The 18,907-nt window shown below is 47.4% G+C and overlaps 1 protein-coding gene across 3 annotated transcripts; it reads left to right on the forward strand.

Moving 5' to 3' along the window:
• The first annotated feature begins 11,735 nt into the window (after positions 1 to 11,735).
• LOC135307635 (transcriptional-regulating factor 1-like) lies at positions 11,736 to 17,588 on the forward strand. Of its 3 annotated transcripts, XM_064432039.1 has the most exons (5): positions 11,736 to 11,993; positions 13,222 to 13,571; positions 15,081 to 15,169; positions 15,700 to 15,786; positions 17,275 to 17,588. In XM_064432039.1, the coding sequence occupies exons 2-5, from the start codon at positions 13,313 to 13,315 to the stop codon at positions 17,281 to 17,283; spliced, it is 444 nt and encodes a 147-aa protein (XP_064288109.1). In that variant the 5' UTR covers positions 11,736 to 11,993; positions 13,222 to 13,312; the 3' UTR covers positions 17,284 to 17,588. The 3 variants fall into 3 exon arrangements, 2 of the variants coding, with proteins under 2 accessions (XP_064288109.1, XP_064288108.1); XM_064432038.1 differs by lacking the exon at positions 17,275 to 17,588 and having other exon boundaries at positions 15,700 to 16,715; XR_010368337.1 differs by lacking the exons at positions 11,736 to 11,993; positions 13,222 to 13,571; positions 17,275 to 17,588 and adding an exon at positions 14,224 to 14,748 and having other exon boundaries at positions 15,700 to 16,715.
• Positions 17,589 to 18,907: the final 1,319 nt, after the last annotated feature.

The following is an 18,907-nucleotide window of genomic DNA, read 5'->3' on the forward strand; positions in this document are numbered from 1 at the left end:
AACAAATGTTAGTGGTGGAACATCAGTTACTGCATTCACCTACTACATGAAGAGAGCTGTCACATGCATGTGATATAGAAAACACCCACCCACTCCTTCTGAAATACCCACAGGCCCACTTTTGAGCAACTAGTGACATGTGCTCTGTATGCATGACTACTCTGCAGTCAGGTTTCTTGTGTGCCATCAGGATGCCTATTAAAGATGGAGATCATAAAAGGATTAAGGAGTCTGTCACATGTATTGTTTTCTGCTGTAGTTCTAGCCTGAGGGATTAGTCGGTGTAAACAGCTCAAGATCTCCACATTTTCCAGATGAGTCCGTGAAAAGAAAACAGTCATGAGAGCATCCAATATGAAACTCAGAAACAAACATGATTGAAGGCTGTCCTGACTTGCAAAATGGTTGGTGCTGGTTTGCACTGTTGGAAACTCCTTGCTCTATGAAACCTCTTGCTCCTGACAATGAAGTCTGTCATTCCTGAGTAACAACAGGCTCACACTTCCATAGCAAAAAGGTACCATCACAGCACCTAGGTGTATTTCCAGTCAATCACAGACATTTTATATCTCAAAAAGCCATTCTGAAAGCTTCCTTATACATTTTACATCTTATTAAAAAACTGTAGTATTTGTTTAAATAATTTAACTTTGGAGACAGGAAGTTTTAGGAGTGACTCTCACAGCTGATGTTCTTTAAGTTGCTTGCAGCTGGTTACTGCATAAAGCAAGCTGCTGAGATGGATGTCAGGTCCCAATATCCCTAAAGATTGGTAGATGATCTGGGTCCCAAGTGCAAAATCAGCATTCAAATGTCACGTATTATTCAAAGCATCAGATATTTCAAGTATGAAAAGACAGAGTTAGCTGCTTCTCTAACAAAAAGAGTTTCCTCTCTGATGGGCTGGAGATGATTTAAACAATTTAGAAGTTATTTAGAAATCACTTGGGGTGATTTAAACAGAACTCTCCACAGCTCTCCCACAGCTTTCTGAAATATAGAAATAGTATTTAATCTATGCTGGCATTTGTAAAGAAAAAAAGAATTTCTTATTTTCAATAAACAGAAATTCATTTCTTCATTATTCATAAAAGTCATCCTAATTTTACAGAACAATGAAAGTAAAATCAGAAAAATATGCTTCTATTTACAATGCAATTTTTAGAAATCCTTTCTCTGCTAAGTGGTATTTGATGAGATTTTTTAACTCTTTCACCTGCACTTTCAGAATGCAGTCTGCTCAGAATAGTGAGCGAGTTTCTCCTAATTCAAGAAGCTGCTCACCTGCAGAGCATTGACAACTGCCTTTGTGAAATCCAGTATGAATTCACTTGTGAAAGTCAATTAGAATTTGGTATTTGGTTAGAGATTCTTATGCACACAACATCCAGACACCTTGCCAGTCAGAGTGTCTCAATACGGATGTGCACAGATTTATTTTACTTGCAATTTGTTTCTTTACCTTATCACAGAATGAGATCCCTACCAACATAGGAACAAATTAAATCCCTTGCCCTTCAGCACTAGGGGTATTCAGCTCTCTGCTGTCATTTTTTAGCAGCCTGCTGATTTCCTGCTTGTAGATAATTGTATTACAATATGCCAGAAACCCATCACAGAAGTAGTGTAAAGCATCTCAGTACTTCTGTTTCCCTTCTTTCTAAGGAATGCAAATTGATTCCTCCACCCCTCCTTGCACTCCTTTGACATCCACTACAGCTGCTCCTTGTCACATCTTATGGGCACACAAGGAGCATGACACAGCTGACACAGCTTCCAGCAGTGCAAACACAAAGTGCATAAAGTTTTTGTTGTCTGGTAAGTAACTTACCATGGCAGTCATGATGTAGATTACAAACAAACAAACAAAACAAACAAACAAACAACAACAACAACAACAAAAAAAGCTGAGAAGATATTATAGATTTCCATAGATCAGAAAAACAAATAATCAAAACAAAGAAATGTAAAAAATAGATAGACTGGAACTCTTAAGCTATCAAGAGACCAGAAAATTTTAAAAAACAAACAACAAACAAATCAATGCTAGTCAAGACTTTTTTATTCTCTGTTCCTCCCTTTTCGAGCCCTTCAAGCCCTGAGCTAATAAAGCCCCTCCTTTATAAAGCAATTTGTCCAGCTGATGTTCAGCACAAGATCTGCCCAACTTCATCTGTAGGCTCAGAAGATCCAGTGTCCTTTGGCCACCCCCAGTTCCCCCTGAAGATGGGAGCACCTTCAGAGCAGAGGGGACCAGCTGCAGCTCCAAGCCCAGCTCTTGCTGGTCACAGCTGAGCCTGTGGCAAGCTCCAGGAGCTCCTGCCATCTCCCTCCCTGTTGGCAGCTCCCTCCCTCCAGCCCCCACGCTCTGCCCATCCACGTTTTTCCCTCCCAGTTCACCCCTTTGCTTTGCCTTCCCTTAATAAACACTTTGGCTTTTTCACTTCACCCGTGGTACCCTCTGTGGAGCTGAAGCAGCACAAATCCTGAGCCCGGGGACACGCAGGGCCCTGCTGCCGTTCTCTTCCACGCCATCGTCTGTGCACGGGCAGAGAGGAACAAGGGCAGCTCAGGCTGCAGAGGTCCCTGTCCTGCTGCTCCAGTTGCACAGCACCATGGAGTTGAAGGTCGTGCTGAGCATGCTGAAGGGAACAAGGACCCTGGGTTTTTGAAGAGCCAGCTTGAGTATGCTCTTCTATGGCAAGCATCCACCAAGGGCAGAGGAGCTTGCCATGCTGGAAGTTCTCCCCAAGAGCTTGCTGAAAGCACAGGAAGGCTCCATGCATTCACAGGGACAGGAAGAGGGCAGAACCAGAGACCATGGTGGCCTAACAGTGAGCTCTGGGTGTGCCTCAAAGCAAATGAAGCAGCAGCAGCAGCAGCAGTGCAGTGGCTGTGACTCAGAGGCGCGAGCGTCCCAGTGGCCGCAGCGCTGTCAGGCAGTGCCTGCAGGCTGGGTGCGCTTCTGGCAGCTCTGCTCTCCCCACAAGTGAGGAATCGCAGCCCCTGCCTCAGGCCCACTCAGAAAGCCAACCAAGTGAGACCAGAGGCAGGGGACCCTTCCCAGCTGTCTTGGGCATGGCTGCAAAACAGCCACTGCGTTTTCCTGTGCCCGTGTTTGGTGAGTGCTGAGCCCAGAGCCGGCCAGCTTGTGCTCTGCTGTGCCAGGAGAGTTCTGGGCAGGCAGGAGAAGTGCTGCGTGCACAGCGGAGCGTCCTGCAAGGGGCTGACCAGAGCCTCCTGTGGGAACAGGGCTCCGCTCCCTGGCTGGGAACAGCCTGGTTTTGCTGCCCTGAGCGCAGGTAGGAGTTCAGGCACGTGCAGAGGCAGCGGGCAGCTCGTGTTTGTAGGGGCCCGGGGCTGCGTGCCCAAAGCGACACGTGGGCGTGGGGAAGGAAGTGACACAGAGCCGGGGGAAGGAAGATGAGCTCGAGCTGGAGCGCCTGTGCTGCAAGGAGCAGAAGGAATTCAGCCTTGCCAGGGTTTCTGAAGTGTGTGTTGGTGTTTCCCGGGAAATGCAGACATTTGGGGAAGTGCCTTTGGAGGAGAGGAGCTTGATTCTCAAGGAAACTGCTTCCCCAGGAGCCCCCAGTGACGTAGGTGCAGCTGTCTCCCTTTGGCTCCCTGTGCTTTCAGTCCTTGAGGCCCCTTGCACTTGGCAGAGGGGCGTGCAAAGCGACAAATCCATGTAGTGATAGACATTATGTTTTCTTGATGCAGAGTGTGATTTTATAGACTCTCTCTTCTGGTGGAGATGCTCTTTTAATTCTAGTGTGTTGATTATGCCTGTTAATACATATTTTAACTTGCTCTGGCATTCTTCACAAAGAGTAGCTGTCCTTTAGTCTTTGATTTACCTCAGCAAATGTTCAGACATAACTTCAGATATCTGAATTTAGCCCATTTCTCCTCTTACTTCCATTTCAGAGAATGTCATAAATACAGATCTACACACTAAAGTATCCAAGATTTCTGTGCAATAGAAAGATGAGTAAACAGTAGTAGAGCCCAAGCTACATTACCTTTAGCGATTACCAAAGGCACTAGGTATTTAGAAAAGTTTTCCTTCTTTCAGCAATATTATCAATAGATTGTTATAGATACATATTATAATATTCTAATATTGGCTTTTTGCAAATATTAAAATAGATTTTATATGTGTGATGTTAAAGTAACTTTCTTATAAAGATATAGTTTTTATTTCAGTTCTTAATTAGGCTTAGACATAGTAGTGAAATAGCTGATAGAAGTATGCTTGTGTTCCAATGCCTACTTAAATGGGATAACATCCAATGAACATAGAAAGATGACACCTGCTACAGATGTGCCCACTGTCAGCACTCACTGTCTGAAGATGGTGCGGACCAAGGTCCAAAAATTGGAGGTGGTAAGAATGGACTAAAACCACAACCAAGGAATATGCATGCTCTAAGACACAGGAGGAGCCATGCAAAACAATTCTTGTTACATGTAAACTAAAGTTTGCTATGCATAAGGGTCTATGCATATGCAGCAATCTTCATGCAACACACAGCGTGGGCTTGGCTGAGTGCCCAGATGCATCCAGCCATAATAACCTTTGCGCTATGGTCCTTGTTTCCTGTAGTCCTTTATTAAACTTTATCAGTTTTCATATGTGTTTTTCACATGCATGGACATATTTCTTGCCTGTGTGTTCTTGCTTTGGGGCAGCAATATTGTGTTTGGTGAATTAACGAGATTATTTCACTTAGCGGCTTGCAAGTTGTGGGAGAAGCCCTTTTGTTGATCTCAGACCTAAGACAAACAAAAGAACTGCAAAAAAAATCAGAGATGCCAGCCCGAGGCTACCTGAGGATCCCCCTGTGGTGGCAGGTTTCCAGAAGACACAAGACATGCCCCAGCTGCCAAAGCTGCAGAAGCTGCCAGGCGCTGGGAAAGGCTCCCAGCTGCCCTCCAGCCCTGCCAGTGCCGGGGCAGGGACTGCCCCACTGCACAAGGACACCAAAGGGGCCTGTCCAAAGCAGGGAGCTAAGTCACCTCAGCTGTTACTCAGGTGATTCTAATGATCATCACTGTTCGCTGCTTAGACCCGCCTGGCTCCCAGGCTGGGAATGACCCTTTTCAATGGCTGTGGGTGGGTGTCACCCAGATCTGATGAAAGGAGAGCAGGGCAGCTGTGGCTGGCTCTCCGGGACGGACGCTCTGCGGAGTCTGCGGGAGTTGGCTCTTCCAAGCTGCTAAGGGAAAACTTTGATAAGCATCAGCTTTTGTAGCTGTGGTGGGGTTTGCTTTGCTCCTGGAGAAGGTGGAGAAGCTGTGGAAGAGCACGGGGCTCCCATTACCTGAGAGGAAACGCGCTCTGATCCTGGCTCAGGCACGGGCTGTACAACCTGTGGCCAGTCCCGTGCTGGTGTGGCTGGAACAGCTGCGCTGCGCTGTGAGCTCAGGAGAATGGAGCTCATGGTAGCTGCTGCCACCTGTGGCTGTGTTTGGAAGCAGAAGGTAGGAACATCAGTCTTCTGTTGTGTTTGACTTTATTGTTATTTAAGATTATAGTAAATACTGAGCATGAGCTGGGGTGCAGATTGTAATTGCTCATCTTTCCAAAGATCTATATAGATTAACCTGTGCCCTGTTTATTTTTCCTAACTCACCAATTTAATGCAGTGGTTTTATAGTGCATTTTTATTGTTGTAATGTCTGAATGTGGTGGGAGAATATATATGATGTTAGGGTATTTTTGCTTTTGTTTTTTTTCTAATAAAACCACTCTTTTCAGCTTGGTGAAGATGAAATCTGCTTCTGTCCTTGTATAGAGCTATGGGTTTGTTTACATGGCTTCTCCTTCCCTTTTCTGCCTGGGCTTTCTCACCTGCAGTTTTCAGTAGAAAAGTGAAGCCATAGGTGGAATAAATAGACTCCACAACCTGATGTAGTTATGAAGTGGGTCTGTATTGTCAGCACCTGGCACAAGCGAGATAGCTCTCCTGAAAACTTGTGCCCTGAGCCCTGGTCTGAGCTCAATCTTTTATTCACAAAGGTGCTCCATATAGATGACATTGCTCAACCTTTTCATGCATATCCAACCCCTGGCCCCGCCTGTTCTTGCCTGGCATGATAATTACATCCATGATTTCTTAAGTAAAAGGAAAAAAATCAACACTTAATTCTACAAGCTAAAATTTAAATGCTTAATTCATATTGCTAACTCAAGTGAACTCCAAAAATCTCTATTTCAAAAGCAACAAATATTTGAAAGGTTATACCCCAACATATAACTGTGATCCTCAATTAATACTCCCTTCTTCCACTTGCTTAAAATCTCTTTGTCCTGGGCACTCACTATGGCCTTTTCCTGGAACCTCTCTGGCTGTCTTGAATGCTTATGGAGTAAAAGATAATCCCTGATCTATTTTCAACTCTGCCCAGACAGAGACTGCTGGAAGGGAGGTAGGACTGGTACTGGGGACCTGGCAGCTTCTCCAGGAATCAAAATTATTGAAATTATGGTAATGTGGACAAGGCATGCAAGTCCAGGTGGTGAGCTGAAGTATGCAAGTACTTGCAGTTTCTCCTCAGCACTTGACAGTTTAGGGGTATGGTCTCTTTTTATTTCTGTCTCTTAATCCTCAATCCTTGCCACACTCCTTCAACATCTTTTGCATTGTCATCTTCCCTGTTTTCTCCCTCCCTTCTTCTTTCTGTGACTTTCTGTACACGACAGACAATCTGTCACACACTGTCAGCTTGCTCAGTCACCCGAGCAGTGATAATGATGCTGTAGAAATTGTAGGTGCACAGGAGGCAAAGGTGTCCTGCTTCTGTGTGCCCTCTGCAGGCAAACCTGCTTCCCAAAGCTTCAGTCACACTTGGAACAAAGGCTTGTCCCCACTGCTTTGTTGTGGTTTATGCATTGATGGAGCAACACTTCTGTCTCAGCCCGCTTAAGCCACTGCAAAGCTGGAATTGTTGCTTTAGCAGCAGACGTGCTGGCAGGGTTCTTACAGCCCCATAGTAAGAACTCTACAGTTCTTCTAGAAGAGGTTTGTGATCTTTGTGCAATAAAAACAACGCCTTCAACTGCTGCAGTGCAAGTCATGCACTCATGTAGATGTGTTTTCAGACACAGGTATTTCTATATATGCCTAGTGAGTGGCCTCCTGGGGAGCAGGGACAAACGAGGAAGGAAAGTGGGCTGACAAAACATAAAACTGGGCTTCAAAATGAAGCCATGACTTCCCTTGATACAGAAGGACATAAACTTTATCTTGATTGGCCTGAAGGTAATAAACAAGTCTCTCAATGTCCTGATCTTTCACTAGTCTGAAATGATTTAGAAAAATTTGATTTTTTTTTTTTTTTTTTTTTTTTTTTTTTTTTGTGGTGGAGGATGGGGTCTGCATTTCAAGTCTGTTCTCCCAGCAGTCAGGGACCTGCACAGCTGGTGTGGGTGGGGCAGGTGATTACTAACAGCATGGTGAGAAGTTGGCTTGTGCCTGGTTGAGGGCTTGAGGACTGTGGTGAGAGAAGGGCCAGGGAGTGGAGTGGAAAATACAATTTACACAAGCAGGTATAGGTGGATGTCTGGGGTGTAGGTGGGATTTAACTGGTTTAGGTACTGCATTTATGAAGAATTGAACATTTAACTCTGAGATAGGACTATTTAGTTGCTACTCTAAATGCTGCATTTACTAACACATAATGTAATTTCTGCTGCTGTGGCAGAACCTGCTGTCCCCTGCGCTCGGAACAGGCGTGGAGGGTCCCCAAGGCATCCTCAGAATGGGCTTTGCCCTCACCTTGGCTTGTGCTGCTGCAGATTTTGGAGACAATTGTGCATAAGAACGGGCACTAGAACCAGACTTGGGGCTGGCATGCTCTGCATTTCCAGGATGGCTCATGGACAGGGTAAGGTGCTATCGGTGCACTCTGGATCAAGCTGTGATTCTATGGACACTTCAGCAAGAGAGGTTTTTTCAGGGTGATTAAACCTTCATCCTTGCTGTGCTTCCTGTGACATTTGCATCTCTATTTTGTAAAACTTCAGAAATCTGAGTCATCTTTGGCCCTGTGAAATGTTATAAACATCAGCAAAAGCCATCATAGTTTGCATGTGAAAATACATACTTTTTGACATTTGGGAGTTGGAAATTCTCATAATTTAAAACCAATTTCTATTGCTGATGATACAGAAAGGGGGCAGGTTGGTGCCTTGGGGCCTATGTTTGCTACTGTTGCCTGAAAAATAACTATTGCAGTAGCACCCTATGGCCCTGGGTGGCCAGAAGGCTTGACAGGTGTTTACTACTGAGTCTTTGATCTTTTAAGCCAAATAAAAGTTATAAATTCTTAGAACTATGTATTTATAAAAGAAAAGTATAAAGGAGAGATGTTGTACACTGTGTGTGTCCCACCTTAAACATATGACATTATAAAAACACACTCTCCAAACATCCATTCTTTTGTATGACCAGGTAAATGCCATGTAAAACTGATTTCTTTGTTCAGAAGTATCTCACCTACTGCCAACAATTAGAATTGCTTACAGGGTCTCAGTTGCAAATGCAAAACATTCAAAACTCAAACTAACTGGTTACATTAGAAAGCACACTTTGCTTTTCTCAAGGGGCTGATTGTGAGCTATTTGATGAGCTATTCATGAACATATCCTGGGGCTGTTTGCATCAAACACTGGGATTTTGTTAGCAGTAAAAGAGGGAAAGTGCACTATGTGTGGAAAAGTAATTCCTTCCCAAAATATGTGTTTGGAGGCTACTTGGGTCAAAAGAATTTATTTTTAATTCTGTGGGCTGAAGAACTGCCCACCATCTGCTTTTTCAGAAAAAGAGGGTTGGGTCTTTGGCCCCTTGCAGAGCCTTAAATGAGCAAAGCTGAAGGGATTTGCCCCAAAAAGCAAGGAGTGTGTGAGGCTCATGGCCATAGCTGTCTGCAGAAGTGAGCATGGGCCAAGGGAAGGTCCTGCTGCCCAGAGCCAGCCCGAGGTGTCCCTGAGGATGTGTCACATCCTCTGCCTCCTCTGGCAGTGCTGCCACAGAGCACAGCAGGAGGGATTGCAGGGATTTGTCAGCACAGGGAGGACGAGCATGAGCTCCTGCTGATATTTCCATCCAGGGCTGGCACTTTCAGGCCAGCAGTGACAGATTCTGCAGCTCTGGCTGCACAGTTGCTGTTGGCAGTGCTGTGACAGCCTCTGCCACCAAGGCAGAGTGTCTGCAGGGGCAGGATGGTGTAGAGATGCCTCTCAGAGAACGGAGAGAACACCTTCAAACAGCATCTGGCAGAGTTAATGAAGGGGTGGTAAATCCCTTTAAAGGGGACAGGTGATAGAAACCTCTCTCTGTGAATATAAGAGACTGTAGGAGTGAAGAGGGAATGGGAAAAGGGAAGGGAAAGGTAGAAAGAAGAGGCAAGGGAAAGAGAGAGGGAGAGGATAGAGTCCTTGGACATTCTGATTTTATCTAAAGGACGTTTTCTGACTACATAGATGTTTGCTACAATAGTGCTTTTCAACATGCTATGGCTTTCTAACTCATGATATTAACTGATCACAGTGTGTTTTAAAAGACATAAGAAAAAACTCAGTAAAAAGTTCTCCTTCAAGACCAAATATCTGCCAGAGTCTGAGTGCCATGGTTAATGGCTTTTGAACATTCACAGGAATGGTCGAAGCATTAAAGTAATTAAATAGGTCTCTCAGAATCCAGCATAAGTTGTACTGATGAGGAGATTAAATAGAGATTCCCATTGCACTGTGTGTTTTGTAGAGGCTTAGTGACAGTATTTCACGCACACATAATAACATAAAGAATGACAGCTCATGCCTATTTGTCGTGGTAAGTATTTGCTGCTGCAGCCACCTTTCTTCAAAGTAAAGATGTGTTCAAAGGCTTTTTTCCCCGATTTCTGTTGAAAACTGTTTCATGTCAAATAAAGGATAAGTCCCATATGTAGTCTTTTCTTCTGTCAGAACCCAGGACATCCCTCTGGATGCCCTGGATGGCTCAAAATCCTGTCAGGGGCTTGGAGACCCTGGCAGGAAGCCAAAGACACTTGGGAATTCAATCTCAACCCATGGGAGCAAATTACCAACTTTATATGAAGAATTACAAGTCACAAAAGTTTAAGTAGCATAACAGTAGTTGCCACAGGGTGAAAGGTGGAATTTTGAAGAATTTGACTATGGGGGTCTAGGGGCACAAGATGGAGGAATTTGGGCATTGTCCTGTTCTTCTCCCTTCTTCTTCCTAGCCTCCATCTTCTTGGTGATGGTGGCACTTTGGGATTGGTTTAGAGTAGAAAGTCACTGTCTAACACAGGTGATAGGTATTGGGACATAACTGTAAATATTGAATACGTAGTTTATAGTATAAAAGACAACACCAGCCCTGGGGGAGGGCAGTGTGCCTCAGACTGACGTACAGAACAGACCTCTGCAAGCCAGACAGAGAATGTTTTAGATAAGAAATAATAAACAGACTTGAGAACAAAACGGAAGACTTCTGACTCCTTTTTCGACAGCTGAGTTGGGGAAAAGAGACTTTTTAGAACACCTCAGGATCATCTTGAGATTGTAGAAAATAAATGTCCACATGCACCAGGAAAACACCAGTAGCTCAGATTCAGTTTCTCTTTAAAGGACCAGGCTCTGAGCCTCCAGTAATGTCCTTAGCTAAAGCAGAGCGGCTGTGAACCTGATCCTCTCACTTCTCACAGCTTTGGTATTTGCACCAAAGAAGAATCCAAGTCACTCTTTTACCGAGCCCAGCAAATGGCTCTGCCTAGCAAGGCTTTGGCAGCAGGGGCTGTGGAGGATGGCGAGGGGGCGAGGCAGGGGGGAATGGCCAGGCTGCTTCTGGGAAGCGACCAAAGCTTGCTCTTGCCTGCTGGAGCCAGTGCAGGTGGGATCTGGAGCCTACAAAGTATCTGCATTGCAGTGGGCCTTGTTCCAGATGTTTTCCCAGCAGGTTGGGGGCATATGTGTGGAAGATGTCTGCTGGGAAGGAAGCAAGATTTGTTTTACTATAACCTTAGGCAGGGAAGCAGTACAAGTGGCTGGGTTTTACCATATCTAAGTATTCAAACAAAGGCGAAAGCCGTTCATGTCGAAAAGCCGTTCGTTCTCTTGGTGTTCCTTCCTTAGAGGAATGCCAGAGTAGTAGAGACGAACATTCTCCCTTCTTCAAGGGAGCTGGAAGAGAGACCTAGAAATTCTGCATGACCTGTTGACTACAGCAATGCTGGTGCACTGCCCCAGTGTGTGTGTCCCCATCGGCTCTCCTGAGAAACATCCCGTTTCTCCAAGTTTCAGGGAAGGAGTGTTGAGGTGAGAGACAGCTCAGCAGGCCAAAGGAGGGAAAACATCAAGTGACATTATTGGGCACCAGACAATTGAGAAAGGGGGCAGGATGAATGCCGCCACTTGGACAGAAAGCTTTGCACTTGGTTCTGCACAGAACAATTTGCAAGCTCCTCTCAGAGCCAGAGGAGAGCCAGTCATCCTGGTTCTGCAGTGCAGGAAATGTGGAATGGGCGCTTGGACAGAGCCAGCCTCCTGTGCCTGTTCAGCTGCAGGCACCTTACAGAGAAGCAAAGAGGAGAGCCAGAGCTGTCCCTGCTCTACTTTTCCCCATCCAGAGGACTGAGGAGAAAAGCCCCAGTGGGGAGCTTTTCTCCTCAGTTTTCAGAGCAAACTTGCAGCAGAAGAAGTAGAAGGGGCAAAGGTGGCCTATCCCTGTTTCTGTCCCATGGTTCCCCTGGGGTTCTGCATGGAATGTTGGGCTGTGCCTGTAGCAACTGCCCTTGTCTGCTGATCCTGCGGCCGTTGGTGGAACACTGGTGGAGCAGCGCTGGAGCAGCAGCTGCAGCATCTGCTCCTGGCTGTCCCTCAGCAGCCACCTTCTGCACTCGGCGCCACAGCTGGCCTCTGCAGCGACATCCTCATCTCCTCGTCTACTGCCAGGCATCCCCACAGCACTTTGGCACTGTGCAAGGTAAGAAAATCCCCGTGGGCCCCCAAAGCACTCACAGAACGGCAGGAGGCTCCAGCTGGCTCTGCCACCAACCACCACAGACACGGTGTGTGGTCACTTTCCCCAGACAAGGTTGCACATGAAAGCAGGCTGCAACTTCTCCAGGAATAATGCTGCCTCCAGGGGAAATACACACCTTTCCATAGAGGACGTAGGGAGCTGTCACGGTGCACTTGCAGATTCTCGTCCACTGGTGACCTGTGTAAAACTTCGTGGCACCCATTTAAGTCCTAAAACTACGTTGTGGTGACCCCAAAACCAACTGGTCATTCCGCAGGAGGTCAGGGGTTCAGTGTCCGCTAATCCTGCTATGCCCTCACTCTGGTCACACCTCCTGCAAAGCTTGAAAAACCAGAAGGATGGGACTTCGCCTCTGGGATGCCTGCCCATCAGAGCATGGAAGCAGTTTGCTGGGCTTGTCTGCAGTACTGGCTTTCATCCTCAGAAATGATCTGGTTTCAGCAATTCCTATATACTCACATACTTACATCACTTACAGACACATACTATTTTCATAGCTTTTTTGATTTTTTTTCCCACTGCCTTGCATCTCTTTTCCAGAGAGATATTGCTCTAGATTTGTCTGTGTTGTTCAATGTGTGTAGGGCTGGCTCTGCCTCACGGTCAGAGGCAGCTGTGAGATGCCCTCTTGAGTGGTGCTTCTCAGGAACACAATCACAGTGTCACAGCATTTTCTGGGCTGGAAGGAACTCCCAAAGATCATGGAGCCCAGCACCTGGGCCTGCTCAGGACAGCCTCAAGAATCCCAGCCTGTGCCCAAGAGCAGTGTCCAAAGACTTTTGGAGCTCTCTCAGCCTTGGTGCTGGGAGCCCTTCCCTGGGGAGGCAGTTCCAGTGCCCAAGCCCCCTCTGGCTGAAGAACCTTTGCCTTCCATCCAACCCAAGCCTGCAGTAGTTCATCTTCCATGCATCCTCTTGGCTCTTCTCACTGGCCCCAAGACTCAAGGCACTCTAGTGCCTGCCCTTCAGCTTTCCTTCTTGAGCAAGCTGCAGACTGCTAGAGGGACCTGCCTCAGAAATTCCAAGTGAAAAATGCAGCAATGACACCTGATGGAGAGGAGCTGGGACAGAGGAGCTTGGGATTTTCAGTGGTGAGGATGAGAAGCAGGGCTACCGACACATCTTGGCAGAATGAGTTTTATCTGGAGCGTTGTTTTGATCTCTTTCAGGTGGAAAGGAGAGGCACAATGAAAAGGAAAGCAAGAGCCCACACTGAGCCGTGAGTTTTGGCCTAGGGTTAAAGGACAGCAAACTTGAGGAATGGCGAGCAAGACAACTGCTCTTTCAGAGTCACAGTGGGATTGGTCCAAGGCCGTGGCTGCACGCCAGGTGTCTCTTGACCACTTGCCTTTCTTACGTCCTACTCCTTCTTCCTCTAGACACATCAATGTTGGCAGTGACTTTCAGGCCGAGCTCCCTGAGCTGCAGACCGGGCCGCCAAGTGAGGATGAAGAGCCTGCAACCCTGGTCTGGAAGCCCTTGGAGGAAGACGACCCTGACCTGGAAAAACCAGACAGAGGTAGCTGTCTAGCTTTCCTTCAACTCCTGAGATAGTCGGGCATGTAAAATGGTGATTTTTGGGTAAAAAGGCAGCTTTTGGCAGGCTCTGCTTCTCTCCTTGTCATGCCCATCTTCCCTTGTGGAAGTGGTAGGCGTAAGGACAATACTCTGCTTCTGCAGCAGAGCAGGAAAAAGAGCAACTGTGCTGCTCTCCAAATGGGTCAGAGGCATGTGCCACTGGAAGAGGGGAGATTGGCCCCCACTCCTTATGACAAAAGCTGCATGGAAGGGAGAGGCAGCACTAGGTGGGCCCTTGCTTCAGCTGCCCCTTGCTTTGCTCTCCTTTTCGTGCTCTCCAAGCTGCAGGCTTTAGCTCTTGTGCTTTCCCTCCTGCCTTGTACGGCAAGCCTTCCCCTTTGTTGGCTCAAGGCTGACTTTGGGTGGGTTTTTGTTGTGCTTGCAGTCAGAGAACTGTTGGACATGGCCAGCTCCCGTGGCCTTCCCGGGGCAGCAGCTCAGCTGGAGCTCGCCCTGCACTGCCTGCACCAGGCTCGCGGCAGCGTTCCGGTAGGAAGCGGCTGTTTGGGCGCGGGCAAGAGTGGGCAGGGAATTGATAAGGCCCGGGCAGCGGGACAGCCTTTCCTGGCTGCTCCTTGAAGAAGGGAGTTCACAAGCAGCAGAGCACTCGCTGCCTGCTGTGTCTCGTCCAGCTGCGGCAGGGCTGAGCCCAAATGGCTCCAGCAGGGACAAGATCTCTCCTGGAGGCAGTGCCGCAGGGTCCTGCAGCCTGCTGCCTTGAAAACCTCCTGGAGATCTGTGTTCTCGAAGACATTTTGAGGGACAATTCCCAGAAGCCTCAGTCAGCTGAGGCAATTCAGGATGCAGGAGGAGCAAAATCATGGAGTTGGAGAGGAAAATGCTACCCTTGGGGAGCAGGAGCCAAGGGCTGGGCAGCAAAAATGAGGGACTGGGAGCAAAGCACAATCTTTGACCCATATGAGAGCCAGTGGCCTGAATCCTCAGCTGAAGAAGCAAAGCGGCTGAAGGGCAGCATTGGTGGGGTTTGGCTCCTTTTTTGTGTTGTGGGGCAGCTCAAGCCTTTTTCCTTTGCATCTTGCGGGAGGCTCTGGAGATGTTGCTCTCAGGGGGTCCTCCAACAGCTCAAGGCCATCCCTTGGCTGATTATCATTATGCAGGTAACCCAAGCCCAGCTTCTTCCTTCACTGACACGTTGCCGTGCCCTTAATGGCCGTGTCAAGCATTTCTGCTTCAATTAGTTGTGCTTAAAACCGGCACATGATCTCGCCTTCTCTGGGGGCAGGGAAAGCACCAGCATCTACTCCTTCAGCTTGACTCGTTTTCCATGCTTTTTTCCCTGGGGAATGCCTGCTCTCGTCTTCATCACCTTCTGAGGGAGCAGACATGCATGCACGTGAATGACGGCTGGCACCAGCTTGCTTTCGGCATCCAGTGGGATCTGCTTCAAGTGGCTAGAGGGATCAATTCAGCTGCTGCTTTTTCTTGCCAGGCTCTGATAGATGGACACCTGAGGAGAAGGAGGCCTTCCAAAAGGCTTTCCACACCTACGGCAAGGATTTCCATCTCATCCAGAAGCAGGTAAAGCCACAGGACATTTCTCACCTTGGCAGATCATCAGAAGGGACATGTTGATTATTGCTGGTACCAAATACTGCACCTATGTCCCTCTCTTCTCAAGTACCAAAACTGTTAAAGTAGTCACAGAACAGGACATGGAAGGCCTGTGTGAAAATGATGATCCGGCCTCTGCAGCCCTTCTCTCCAGGCTGTTTTGGAAGACAAAGCTCTGTTCTGTTAGACTTGTCTCCCAGGTGTGCTGCTGCTTCCACAACACCTTGTGCTGGGATAACTGCAGTGAACGGGGCAAAGAAGAACTCTGCTAGAGGGACTTGGTGTTGATCTGTGCATTACATGTGGCACCACGTAGCACAATACTCGGTTTATTACATTGCATAATGCCTCTCTGACTCCTGCATATTCATTTCATTTTACACCCTCCTCAATTTTCTCCGTGACTTTAATTCCTACTTTACTCTGTATTCTCATTGTTCTCCAATGCACCCTACAGGACGGCTGTTTCAGATTCCTTCTTTTGCTCTTCACAACAGATCCCGAGTAAGACTGTGGCACAGTGTGTGGAGTACTACTACTGCTGGAAAAAAGAGCAGAAACTTGCCAGCAGCACTCTTGCTCACGTGAGTGGGAAGAAAATCCAGACATGCCAGCAGGGTCAAGAAACTGGCAGAAGGGGACAAACCCTGCTGTCAAGCCACACCACATGCCGCTTTGCCAGGTTCCCTTGGTCCCACGCACTGGGAGAGGCGCAGCAGGTGCTGCCCAGACTTTTGTTGTGCTGCTGCCCTGAAATACGGAATTGTGGAGCACAACTTTGACCCAACAAAGCAGCACCACCATCAAAATGGGCTTTGACTCTCTACAAATCGGTTTCTCAAGGGCTGGCACCCTCAGATTCCAATCAGACCCTTCATTCCCCACTGCTTGCTAACATCAGCCATCTGGGCTGCCTTCATGGAGATGCTGCCAAATTTTAGAGATCTTTTGTAGCACCCCAGCGTATCCCCAAAAAGGAGCTGCCAGTGCCATGGCACCTTTAATACTTTCCTTACTGGCAGAGAGCAATTTGCTTCACAGAGAGAGACAGAGAGAGGGAGAGAGAGAGATTATTTTGGGTAGGAGAAAATGGGTAATCATGTGTCTTCACTAGTGTGACTGAATGTAAAAGCCACGCCCTAGACATGTGGGGAGGAAAACCAGAGATAAATAGATGTTAGGCAGAGAGGTAGAAATCAGACATGTAGAACTATGGATAGCCACGTATTTATCCCACCCCCTTAGAGCTGTGGTAAAGGGGAGTATTTTCCTCCAACCTCCATGGTTGGCAGCCTGCCGCAGCCCACTGCCATATCCAGCCCTTTTCTCAGCTCTTTGGGGTTTGGAAGAATTTGCTTAGGCCAATAGATTTTTGGGGTGGATGCTGTGAATTCCAGCTTTCTAAAAGGAAGGAAGGAAGCATAAGTAAGGATTCTTTGATTTCCAGACTGCGGGCAAACGGAAGAGGAGGAAAAGCCCTCCCAGGAAGGAGACTGGGGAGACAGGGAAGAGAAGCCGCAAGCGGGCTGGCAGCGTGGAGTGTCCCTGCTGCCAACCGCGCCAGCCGCCCCAGCCGGCGGGAGGCCCCTTTCCGTGCGGGCAGTGCCAACGGTGCGCAAGCTCCTCCTCCTTCTGCTCCCAGCTGCCCCTTTGGCCTAAAGCACGCTGACCCTTTCCAAAGGCACCACAGGGCAAGCTGAGGCCACTTGCAGGATCGCCCCTGGCAGCCCTGCTCAAGCTTACAGCCCACTTGGAACCCAAACAGCTTCCTTCAAACCCAGCATTCCCAGTGAAACCTTGCCATGCCCCAACAAGACACAGTTCGTACAAGCAGGAACACATGCATCAAAACTTGCTTTGATGCTGCTGATCCAATTAAACCTAGGATGAAGCAAAAGGAGGAAGACATTTCAAAGAATTGAAACCAGCAAGATCAGACTCATGGTGCTGATCACTTTACCAATTTGTCACAGCCTGAAAAGATGGAAATTCATCCAAAAAGGGAGATCTCGGCACTTGGCTTAATGGTGTGTATGGAGTTAACAACGGATGGTTTGTTTCCTGTCTTCCAGGGAGTTTGAAACCATCAAGGAGAGGAACAAGCACAGGAGAAGACATCGCCCACGCAAGGATGCACAGCCTCTCCCCAAGAAGAAAAGGCCAAATTAGCCCTGCATTTGCCCCAGGCTAGCAAGAGTTATGCGTCTGCAGGACTAGATAGAAATAAGATTGTTTTTCAAGTTTTTAGGATTGTTTATTCTTCTATTAGTTTACATGATAGGAATCCCTCTGTTTATTAGCTAAGATATATAACTATTATTAAAGATGTATTAGTAGTGTTAGATTTAGCAATAAATGTAACAGGTTCGGTGTTTCTATGCTTCAACTTTTTACATTTTGTCTTTGTTGAGACACAATCTGTTTTTATCATTAAACCAAAGTTTGCTCCATTTGGCCTTTCTGTCTGTATGAAATCCCCGAGGCAGTGTTCATTACATTTCCTTGGTGTTGCACACACGGCATTTGCCCTGAGAGAGCAATGGGGGCACATGAGTCCCCCCCAGGCCCAGCCCCCGGCTCAGCTGGCAGCACTTCCAGAGGCGTGTCCCCATTACTGCCAATGAAATCATGGTGGAGCTTCCTCCTTTGATTCCTGAACATCTCAGCTGGGAGTGGCTGGGGAGGCTTTGCTGAATTCAATGCACTGGATCTAAAGGAGTGCTCTTGTCTCACTGTACTTGCTGGGATAAAAGTAGTGGGTTGAGGCCTGTGGTAATCGGCAGAAGAAATGCGGCACTCAATAGGAGTGATCAGCAAATCTCAAAACTTTATTGATAGGCACATACATTTATATTGGTGTTAATGAGGCTAATACATATTGCAAAAGGCGAGCTCATTATTGGTTAGTTACTTATCAGCTAACTACGCCTACCTTAGCATGCTTGTGGCTACTATGTTGCAGCTGTCCACATCTTTTCTTCATATTTCTAACTAACGATCCTCTCCCCCATCCTGATGTTGCACCAAGGGCACAGTGCCCTTGCCAGGTTTGGACATTGACTGCTGACTCCTATCCTCATCTCCTTCTTGCTTAACTAACGGTATTATATCAGTGTGACCTTTGTCAACTAGCTAGCTGTTCACAAAATCCTCCACAAAAGTTCTCTGTTCTATCCCAGCTCTGGGCTTTTTTCCCATACTGCGTGCGACAAGACTGTAATTTTTATTATAATTATAGTCTCTGTTATCCATCTAATTTTTAAGAAGGCTCCTGTGATTGATAGGACATTCCTTCCCCTCTCACACAGCCCGGCTCCAGCTTTCTGCTCCTTGATGCTCCTCTCTTGAAGCTCTTCGGGGAGGGACTGCCACGACCTAAGTCACCACCTCGGGTCTCTTGATGTGCTCACTGCTGGACAGCCATCCCTCGCAGAACATCTTTCCCTCTCTGCCCAGACCTTCCTGATTCAGGGCAGCATCCCAAATGAGCTCCCAGAGAAGTTTCTGCATGTCACTGCTAGCCAGCGTGTCCCCGTGCTGGTGCAGGAAAGCTTTGTGAACGGCCACTGCTGGGAAAGCAGGCTGAGGTGGCACAAGCAGCTCCTGCACTGCAGTGCAAGTTTCTCAGAGCTCCTGTCACAGCCCCAGCCCTGCTCCCAGCTCTGTGCATTCTACCCCAACAGAAACAGCCACACCAGGCAAGAA

This window comes from Passer domesticus, chromosome 9 (assembly GCF_036417665.1).
Source record: "Passer domesticus isolate bPasDom1 chromosome 9, bPasDom1.hap1, whole genome shotgun sequence".
Taxonomy (NCBI): domain Eukaryota; kingdom Metazoa; phylum Chordata; class Aves; order Passeriformes; family Passeridae; genus Passer; species Passer domesticus.

Bases quoted from the DNA above. Each gene is read 5' to 3' on its own strand.
- LOC135307635 (XM_064432038.1), top strand. From the start codon at position 13,313: ATGGCGAGCAAGACAACTGCTCTTTCAGAGTCACAGTGGGATTGGTCC. The intron at 13,572-15,080 runs GTAGCTGTCTAG...TTTTCTTGCCAG, and splicing joins CCTGGAAAAACCAGACAGAG to GCTCTGATAGATGGACACCT. The intron at 15,170-15,699 runs GTAAAGCCACAG...TCTTCACAACAG, and splicing joins TCCATCTCATCCAGAAGCAG to ATCCCGAGTAAGACTGTGGC.